This window comes from Haemaphysalis longicornis, unplaced genomic scaffold (assembly GCF_048455015.1).
Source record: "Haemaphysalis longicornis isolate Haplotype H1 unplaced genomic scaffold, Haemaphysalis longicornis Haplotype H1 scaffold_2, whole genome shotgun sequence".
In the NCBI taxonomy this organism is placed as follows: Eukaryota; Metazoa; Arthropoda; class Arachnida; order Ixodida; family Ixodidae; genus Haemaphysalis; species Haemaphysalis longicornis.
In genome coordinates this window covers 186,165,833-186,175,879 of record NW_027526295.1, presented here as the reverse complement: position 1 = coordinate 186,175,879, position 10,047 = coordinate 186,165,833, and the positions used below count along the sequence as shown (strand labels likewise).

Sequence of the window (10,047 nt, the reverse complement as noted above, 5' to 3'; positions counted from 1 at the left end):
CGGGCGCGCCCTCGCTCAAACGCTCCGTGACGTCACGCGCTGGAGGGTCGCTGACTGGCGCGAGGGGCACGTCACGGGGCGCCGCCGATTGGGCAATTACGGCGAGCCAATAAGGGCACGTGCGCGACGGGCGCGCGCTTTTTTCCCGAGATTTTCCCGTTTTTCTTGCCCCACCTCCTCCTCCCTTTCGGAGCTGCGTCTTCCTTCTCTCCCGAAAACGGGAGGAGGAGGGAGGGCGGAGGAGGCCCGGGGTGTCGGCGACCGGTGGCAAAATCGCTCGGCCTCGCGCGCCACTTTGAACGGTGTGAAAAATCGTCGGACGCTCGGTGGCGGCTGCGCGCCGTACGCTTTGTTTTTTCCTTTACTGCACCGGGTTTTTTTCTTTTCTTTTTGTCCAGCGCACGAGTTCGGCCTCGGGTCTGTTGTGCTCGCTCGCTGGCTCTGCACCGGTCGTCGGAGCAGCCACGTCATGCTGCACGAGGTACCGACCATGCGCGATGCGCCGGGAGAAGTCAAGGGGGCCCCTTCGTCCAAGGGCGCCGAGAGGCGCCTCCTGCACGCCTACTCCATCGACGCCATCCTGGGACTTGACAGGTCTCCGTGCGGTGACGAGCGCCGAAGATCGCCCTGTCCGTCGTCCGCGGCGGCCGCGGTGGTCTACCAGGCCGGAACGCGGTGCACGTCGCCGGCGTGCACGGACAGCGGATCCGAGACGGCCAGCAACGGTACGTGATCCTTTCTTGCACTGAACTTCTTTCGCTGCCTTTCTCTATCTCTCTTTCTCTGTGAGTGTTAGACAAGCGCGAAGTCGGGCTATGAGTGTCGGATACATTGTTAAGTATATGGGATAAAAAAAAAAAGAACTGCATTAAAAGCTTCATGCTTAATAGCATCCCGGTAAGCTTAGCATCCCAGTTGTCTGCTAAGGCTGTGCAATGGCAGCGTTTGCTAAGTACGGGAAAAATGCGAACTAAGCGCACTATCCTAAAGAGTTTTATCTTTCAAGATATTCTTCTCTGAGTGCCTACGCACTCGGTCAACCTAGCATGCAGTTTTCATCACAAAGGCAGGAATCGACAAGTGCAGCGAATAGTGTTGGCAGAGTTGGTGGCGCACATTTATCGGGTGAAAATTTTCTTCTGCCGAGACATATTTTTGAGTAAGTAGACAACGAAAGATCTAAGGAGCCAAATCTAGAGAATATGGGACCAAGGAATCAGTTGAAAACCAAATTCATGAACTTTCCGGTGGTCGATTTGTGAGACGACGTGTTGTTTTCGTGAAGGAGTACTTTCTCGTGCGCATGGATGGGCCGTCATTTTATTTGCCGCACTTTCATGCACTGCAATAACAATGCGTTATTTTCTTGTTAATGTTGCGACTATTTGGATGTAGTCGGTAAAAAATATTATTTGCAAAAGAAAAAAAAATAACAAAAGCCCGATCTATCCTAGCCGTTAAAATGGTTTGGTTTCTTTGGGACATACTACTCTCCTGAGGCTGTCAATTCCTTCGTCTGCCGTTTCGACGCAGGGTTGTAGAGTTAAATGCATGTTTCTCCCATGGTCCCGTATGAACGCAAGAGGTCCTGCGGGTTGCAATTAAACACTGCGAGGAAATGAACTTTTGCTTGCGCTTTTGGTCACAATCGACTGTCGCGGCACACAAATGCACACAAATTTCTCATCTACAATTCGACGTGCAGGAGTTTGCGTCCTCTTTCACTTGAGATGTCAACGGTGTGAGCAATATCGCGCGCCGTTAATCAATGGTACTGCATGAAATGTTTTTATAAATCAGTTTCACGATGCATCTCTAGTGATGGACTCAACTGGGCGTATAGCGAAACCTTAATTTCGAGTTTGTGTCCGGGTCTGTTTGATATCATTCGTCCAAACATAAACAGCCTTCAGCGGTGGCGTAGCCAGAAATATTTTTCGGAGGTGGTTTTACGCCGGCCGTAAAAATTACGAATAAAAAGGCGAGGCACCTGTGCCAAAACAATGTCTTAGTCATTTTTCTCCCTTGATAAATCCAATCTATTAAATGCCTCGTCCGCTGTAATATCTACATAAAAAGTGCACACTGGACTCGCAGGAACCATTTATCAGCAAATTTATTTATTTATTTATTTATTTATTTATTTATTTATTTATTTATTTATTTATTTATTTATTTATTTATTTATTTATTTATTTATTTATTTATTTATTTATTTATTTATTTATTCAAAAACGCCCCTAGAAGCCCTCACTGGGAGGGTATTACATAGGGGGCGGTATACAGGATACATTGAAAACGAACAAAGCAAGGAGTACTAACAGCAGGTTAATGGGCAAACAAGTAAATACAAGCGGGTTCGAGGCAAAAAAGAAAAAAAGAAAGAAGGAAAACAAACGAAAAATCTGAAAAGGACTCATGAACAAATCTACGAAAGCACTTTTCAGTGAAGTTGACATACAAAGTAAGTGTGTAAAAGTTCTTGGAATTCGGTCGGATCGGTTACAGTTACAATGTAAGATGGTAGGGCATTCCAATCCACAGTTGTGCGAGGTATGAAGGATTGTGAATATCTAGCAGTGTGGCATTTCAGACGTGTCACTTTTAAGGCATGGTCTCGTCGGGGAAAGATGGTCGGTGGCGAAGAAAAGAATGAAGTGAAAAGGGATGGAACAGTTTACGAAACAATGATAAACGTGATAGTTTACGTTGATGTGATAGGATAGGTAAATTGACACTGTTCTTATCCAACGTTTTCAGGCTTAATATATCTATTCGAAGTGTAAATATCATGGGAAATGCAAGGATGAGAAGGGGGGGGGGGGGGAGCGGCACTGAGAAAATTTCGGGAGGAGGGAGGGGGGAGGAGTTATGGCACCGAAACGCCACCCCCCCCCCCCCCCCCCCCTGACGGCGCCACTCGCCTTCAGGGCTTCTTCACAGTTCCCGTGAACACCATGTAACTCGAGCTGTATCTGCATGCATGGCCAACCGAGTTCTTCAGCCAACAATGTTTTATAACTATAAAGAACTTCCTTCTTTACGCTTGTGTTGCAAGTGCTGGCAAGTGCGTTTTAAACGTATAGCAATTAACCCCTTGTTATAACAATGTCACTCTATTCAAAGTCACGCTCTCTTCGGAGTGTTTCGTGGTTCCCACATCTTACCCGCGTTTAACAAAGCAACTTTAATAACGAAGTCAGATTCTTGTACCGAAGACTTCGTTATTGCGAGAGTTTACTGTGTCCGAAGGAAATAGAGCCCCATTTGTCGATAATATATCACCGCAGCTAGACTGGGCGATCATACTCGCACGCCATGACATCCCCACCAGTATAATGGATCTTTCCTATTGAAATGTAGCAAACTTATCACAATACATTCGTGCTATTGAACCAGAGGGATTGAACCGAGCACGAGACGTGTGCAAGCCTTCTGCGTTTGCTAACGCGTTCTGTACCGTTCCGTGGTTCATAAAAAGAAAAAAAAATACTGGAACGGTCAAAGAGAAGCGATCGATAAAGTTGAAACAGCTGTGTCAATGAGGCATTGGTGAATTCTGCAGCATAAATGAACGAGCGAATCCGTAGTGCTAGTTTTATACGTCAACGAAGTCCTAGGATTTATGCAGTGTTCTTGGACGAACAAAAAGTTCATTTACTTTTTTTTAGCAGCAAGAAACAAACTTGCTAAACGATTTTTTCCCGCATACGGTGTCGTTGATGGGTGAATGAAAGTTTAGTTTCTGTTAAAAAAACAGATACATAAAAAGAAAATAGAAGAATATTAGTTTTGAGCACGCGCATTGCACACTATACTCGCAAAAATCAATTCGGGTGCGCTAGCTGGCACAATGCCTCCATAATGGCGACGTTGCCTCAAAACGCGCTGCAGGAAAGCGAACTTTCTTTGACCATGATGATGATCATGGGTGAAGTAAAAGTTTGTTCTAACGCGGACCTTTACTGGTCGAAAGCCAATGCCTTCAAAGTCCAAAGTAAAAGTTCAAAATGCGAACCATTACGCCCAAAACGTAGTGCAGGAAAGCCATCTTACACAATTGGTTTCAACAAAGGCACATCGAGCGCCTGAAGAAAAAAAAAACTACAATAAAAACCTCTTCCTGTGAACCTCAGCCCCTCGAATCTGGATCCCTGTGGTATGACGCCGATGTATATCCGATTGCGATATTCTGACACGGTCGAAACAGTTTGGATTTTGGACTTTGACATTGACTATAGTCGCAGTGGAAGAAAGCTTCTAGTTTTAACCATCTTTCTCTTAAGGAAGAGACTTTGATTTTTATTTTACTCGCTTCTCCTCTGCCCTCACAATCATGTCTCCGCGTGCATATGTGGCTGTAAAAACAATGAAAGAAAAAGTAAACGTCCAACTTGGGGTTTTAGGCACCAAAGCAGCAACCCCTGGGTGGTCTACAGAATAATTCTTTGATGAGAGAAATATTGTTTATCGGACATTTGAGTTTCTTGGCTGTCAAAGCGGTTTCTTTGCACCAAGGCGAGTACCACAGGCATAGCACCTGTATGCGGTGCCGATTACCGCTCCAGCCTCAAGGGTTTCCTGGTCGATTATTGCGAACGAAACGCAAGTGGGGAAGCGGAAGTAGAGGGTAGGATATGGACATCTTGAAAATAAACTGTTCAAGTTGAAACTGGTTGGCTCCGTACGAAGGCGGAAATGTCGGGAAGAGGGCAGGCTTCGGGCCAACGTGTGAAGCGGTCAACACAGGTCAGGATGTACCGGTAACCTTGGCAAGGGGGTAGGGGGCCAACGCGGTCAATGTGAACGACAGAAAAGCGTTCATCGGGCCTAAGGAATGGCTTGGCAGGGGGAATGGAATGCCGTTGGACTTTTGAATGCTGGCACGGCGTGCAGGCTCGTACCCAGTCTCGAATGTCAGCGTTCATACGTGGCCAAACGTAGCGGGACGCAATGAGTTTTTGAGATGCCCGAATGCCGGGGTGGGCCATGTTGTGGATGGCGTCAAACATGCGGTGACGATGTGAGGCAGGCAGGAAAGGGTCGGGGAACACCTGTGGACGTGTCGCAGACGAGGTGATGTGATTGTGCTGTAATACTTCAGAATATTTATACCTCACATGGTGAGGGTATTATTTTATATGCTTTGCGCTATTGCGCTTTTTGTATTTGTTTTTTTTTCGGCCCTTCGCGTTCGGTATTGTCTCTCATTTGATGTATGGGATTATTTAAATTTTGTTTTTAAGAACGAAGCTCTTTAGCAAATGGTAATTTTTCTTTCCCCAATTAAAAATACCAAGAAATTGCCTAACGCGCGCACGTGAGCGCGGGCCTCACGGTTACCGCCCAGTGTCCCCTGCGCACGTTTGTCAAGCCACGCATACCCACTTAAGGAGATTGGCCAAGATTGCGGCGACCGCCCGGCAGTTAAAGAAACCAAGAAATTGCCGAGCGCTCGTGTGTGCGTGGGTTGCGGTGACCCCGCCATTGTCACGGGTGCATGTTTGAAAGCCAAACTTGGGAGATTGGCTAAGATTGGCAAAAAAGAAAAAAAAACTCCAGCGTTCGCCGTAATCGTGGCTACACTTGGTCGGAACGAGAAAGAAACGTCATAGCGTATGCCTCTCCAAGGTAATGTCCAATGAATATTACTTCCAAAAAATGAGGGAAGCTCACACTTATAGCAACAATGATTGTCGCTGAGGCAGCGAAGAAGGAGCTAATCGGCTTCAGTCCTGGACTTAAACCATCGTGATTGTCGTGAAGGTTGCGTACAGCTTCGCTACCTCCAAGTATTACGCGTTAGTGTAAGCTTAAATCACTTTTTTCCTTTGAAACGAGATAATGCAGATCACGTCATAGCTAAGTACACGACGAGCTTTTTATTCTCAACTGGTGTATCTTACCACTTTTACTCTAATTTCACTCCCATCAAATACGTGCATAACGATTTTTTTTGGGGGGGGGGAGGGAGAAAAAGTTATCAAGTCTCAACTTTGTACTGGGATTCTGCCACAGGGCTCTTTGCCGTGCGTTGCACTCATTCATTCTAGAATCAGGACGTCTGCCGTGTTAGCTATCATTTGGCCCTGCTGGATTCCCCTGTCAATCGTATACGCGCGCCTAGCTCACTGCTTCGGCTGTACCACATTCTCTCTTCGTTATACTTAACTCTATTTTTCATGTATTTTTTATCTTTTTTACTTCTGTCTATTATCTCCTAACTTTCTCTAGTGATCCACTGCTAATTCATTCTAATATTTAAGTGTTTCTTTTCCCCCCAAAACTACATAGTTTGTTTTCGGTAAACCACCCCTTTCCTGGCCAATCCTCCTGAGTGGGTGTGAGCCATCTTTCTGGTACCACCACCACCACCATGTACTTCTTCCTTTCTTGAGTTTCAATTTCTGCCAATATGTAGCTGCTAGCAGGGTCAGAGATAAACAAAAAAGACAGTCATAAACATGGCCTAACTACATTATCAGATTAAGGTGGGGGATAAGTAGCCATGTTTCTGAGTTCTTTTTCCAGATTACGCACATTTATAAATGGTAAGAACGTGTATACGAAAAACCCGCTTACCTCGCAAAATCCTTCTAGCCGATATGGTCCGGCGTCTGGGACTATCCAGTGGTAAGTCCATTTTGAAACAGTAGACGGATTTTGAGCACGTTTGACTTGTATAAACTATGCGAGAATAGTTTAACTTTGACACACATTGTTGAAGTTAACCTTTACACAGATAACTCAAACTTTGAACAGTAAGATAGCATTATAAAAACACTGAAAACAGGCGTGTGACGTCATTGAGGGGGTTCGTATGGGGTCCTCGAAGGGTGCACGGTGGTTCTTTTCCTTTCGAGCTTGACAATTAAACTAAAGATGTATACTTACATGAAATAGAGCAATTAGTTTTTACAAGGACGCAACCACACGGCTCAGCTACCAATCAGTTTCACGAAATCATTCCGGAGGCGTCTACGAAGAATCACAGAAATTGAGGGGCCGTTCGCATAAAACATCCTCCTCCTTTTCTTGATTGTGGGGTTTAACGCGCCGACGCAACGCAGGCGATGAGGCGCGCCGTAGTGGAGGGCTCCGGATTAATTTTGACCACCTGGGGATCTTTATCGTGCGCCGAAATCTCGTACACACGGGCGTTTTTGCTTTTCGCCTCCATCAGAAAAGCGGCCGCCGCGGCCGGGAATCGAACCCGCGACCTCGTGCTCCTCCTCCTTTTCTTTCATCAAACTATCGCAATGGTTGGTTGATTGATTGATTGATTGATTGATTGATTGATTGATTGATTGATTGATTGATTGATTGATTGATTGATTGATTGTGCCCTCCCCCCTCCCTTTGCATCTGGTGATGGCGCGTGTCATTTCACCAAAAAAAGCTAATGTTCTATGCTGGGCTATTCTTTTATTTAAGTGCTGCGATTAGCGACAGGCTCAAATTAAATCTTGTCTGTAACATGAAACAGCTGTTTTACGACATATCAGAGCAATATTTTTTAGCCACCTCTGCAGCCTCGTAGTTCACCTTTTTCGTATCACCTTTAGGACCTCCGTACCTTTAGGGCCTCGGGAAGGCGAATGTTTCCCTCATACGAATTCAGCTGGATACGATCACCATCCGACGAAATGTGCTGAATAGTTTCTGTTTTCTTTCTGCAGAACACACGTGCCCCATCATTTTGTGTGTACTCCCCCACAAAAACATTCGTTTTCAAGCAATGTACCTGCTCTATAGCCTCGAAATTCAATGTAGTGTCCTTGAAGTTATACAAAGTTTTCTCTCTGTTCCAGATTTTCTCTTCCCTGTACATTTCTAACGTTTTCTATTTCATTATTCCCTCCATATATTTGTCTCTGTCTGCTTTGACCCTTCTTTGGTTATCTTGGCTGTCTTGGCTTCTACAATGACCTTCACATATTTCATACCTTCTGGTCGTTCTTATCTACTGCATGTTCACGCTTTCTATGTTGTGGTATTTAAATGCTCAAGTGGGTCCATTGTTTATAACTTATCCTAAAAGCATATTGTACTGTGAGTTTCGCCGTCCTCATCAACAATCCCACCCATATCTCCCAGCAACGCTTCGTTAATTTTATTATGCGAACCTAAAACAGAACAGCCTACCGTTTTCTGGTGCACCTCTTGACGTGACAGCGCGTCTGATTCAGAGCACAGTGTTCGCAAATGTCAGGCTCGGGATCATTACACATTTCTAAATTACATGCACCACATCGCACTGGTTATAACTGCACCCAATGTTTTACGCTTCGCAATAGCGACATTTCGCTTCCCTTTGATTTTAAATTTCGCCTCGTGACTTCTAAAGTAGCTTTAAGGCGAAGCTTCACTTTCCTCGCTGATGGCGACCGTACGCGAAATAAATCCAACTCTGCACAATTGGAGGGCACTTGATGATGGTCGGTTTCCACAAAGACACATCAAGCGCCTCAACAGAAACGCAGTTGTCTAGAGTTCCCGTCCGACGGCGCAGCTGATCGCTGCAGGCATGGCTAGAGTGCCGTCCGACGACATTCGAATATTTAAGACTAAGCTAGCACCGGCCAAAACATCTGTCGTTGTAGTGTAGAGGATCTGTCTTAGCTTCTTGATCCCAAGGTCGGTGGTTCGGGACCGGCTCTTGCGTCGTTTTTCTTTAAGTTTAAATTGAACTATAATTTTTATGTCTTAGGTTAGTTTTGGGGTCTTAAATTATTTCTTTGTGTGCGTTAGGTTTCCTTATGTCATGTTAGGTTAAGCTGCCTAGCATTACGTTATCTAGAGCGATGTAGTGCCAGACGCGACAATTTTGTCACAAATTGCCGGTGGACGTCGATATAGTGGAGTGCTTATAATGCCGTCGGACGGCACTCTAGACACGGCCTAACAGGAACAAAAAAAAAACCGATTGCGCCATTCCGATATATACAGTCGAAGTAGTTTGGATTCTTTGACTCAGGTTGCAAGGGAGCCGGAGCGTTTGAACAACCTTTCTGTTAAGAAAGGTGCTTTTTTTTTATCCACACTCCCAAATACTTGCATCCCTTCTCCCTGGGTATTTCTGCCATGCTGGATTAATACTGCGTTGGTGAAACTGTCGTTAAAAACCATAATTACAGACTTTATAGGGTTAAAATTCAACCGGAGGTATGTGACTTTATAATCAGCAATATTTATGAGAAGTTATCAGCTTTCGGGTTATCAGGTGTAATAACAATTAGCGCCATCTGCGAAAAGCGTTCCCGTAATACGATCTTCTACCACTCTGCCTTGCCGTATATGTGTCAAGTGTAATTCAAAATGGCCTGTTTCCAGTTTCTTTTCTAACAGTGAAATGGGAAGCGCAGAACAGTACGGGGTTAAGAAGAAATGCCTGTTTGAATCGTCGATAGGTGTTTACCAGGTGTGTGAATTCCAGCCCTTCCTGTGTCAGGGGCACCCTATTATCTTGGTAAATTCCCCACAGGAACTGTATTACCTCGTCATATAAGACCTACAGTTTGAGTATGCCTCACAGCAATTCTCGATTTACTTTGGCATGCGCACTTTTATATTCCAAGAATATTATCCATAATGACCGATCGTTCACCTTTCGATATTAAAATGCAATGTGTTAGCATCAGGGGCGGACTAAGAAATTTCGGAGCAGGGGGGGTTAACTTCGTCCTCGGGGCCCTAATGGTTACGACGGCGATAATGAAGATGACGACTATGTTAAGAGGCTGAATTTTTTTAAAGCCAACATGATAAGTGATGTGATAAGCGCGCTGATAAGTGATAAATATACGTCATTTTATGTTCCCGGAAATTGGTTTCCTGGGCTGATTTTTAACACTTTCAAACGGTTTTTCAAACTTTTTCAAACTTTTTAACATTATTTTAACAAACTTTTTAATATTTATCAAACTTTTTAACATTATCAAACCTGACGTACACTTTGGCCAGTTTTAATCGCTGATCGATTGTAGGGTTTCACACGCCGACGAGACGAAGGCGATGAGGCGCGCCGCAGTGTAGGGCTCCGGATTA

The 10,047-nt window shown here is 44.9% G+C and overlaps 1 protein-coding gene across 1 annotated transcript in view; it reads left to right on the top strand.

Moving 5' to 3' along the window:
- Nucleotides 1-290: 290 nt before the first annotated feature.
- Nucleotides 291-10,047, top strand: part of LOC144167558 (retinal homeobox protein Rx1-like) — a 52,535-nt gene continuing 42,778 nt past the window's right edge. The window contains exon 1 of the mRNA XM_077696787.1: nucleotides 291-725. Within this exon, the coding sequence (XP_077552913.1) occupies nucleotides 470-725 (256 nt within the window). The 5' untranslated portion in view covers nucleotides 291-469. The remainder of the gene's footprint in view (nucleotides 726-10,047) is intronic.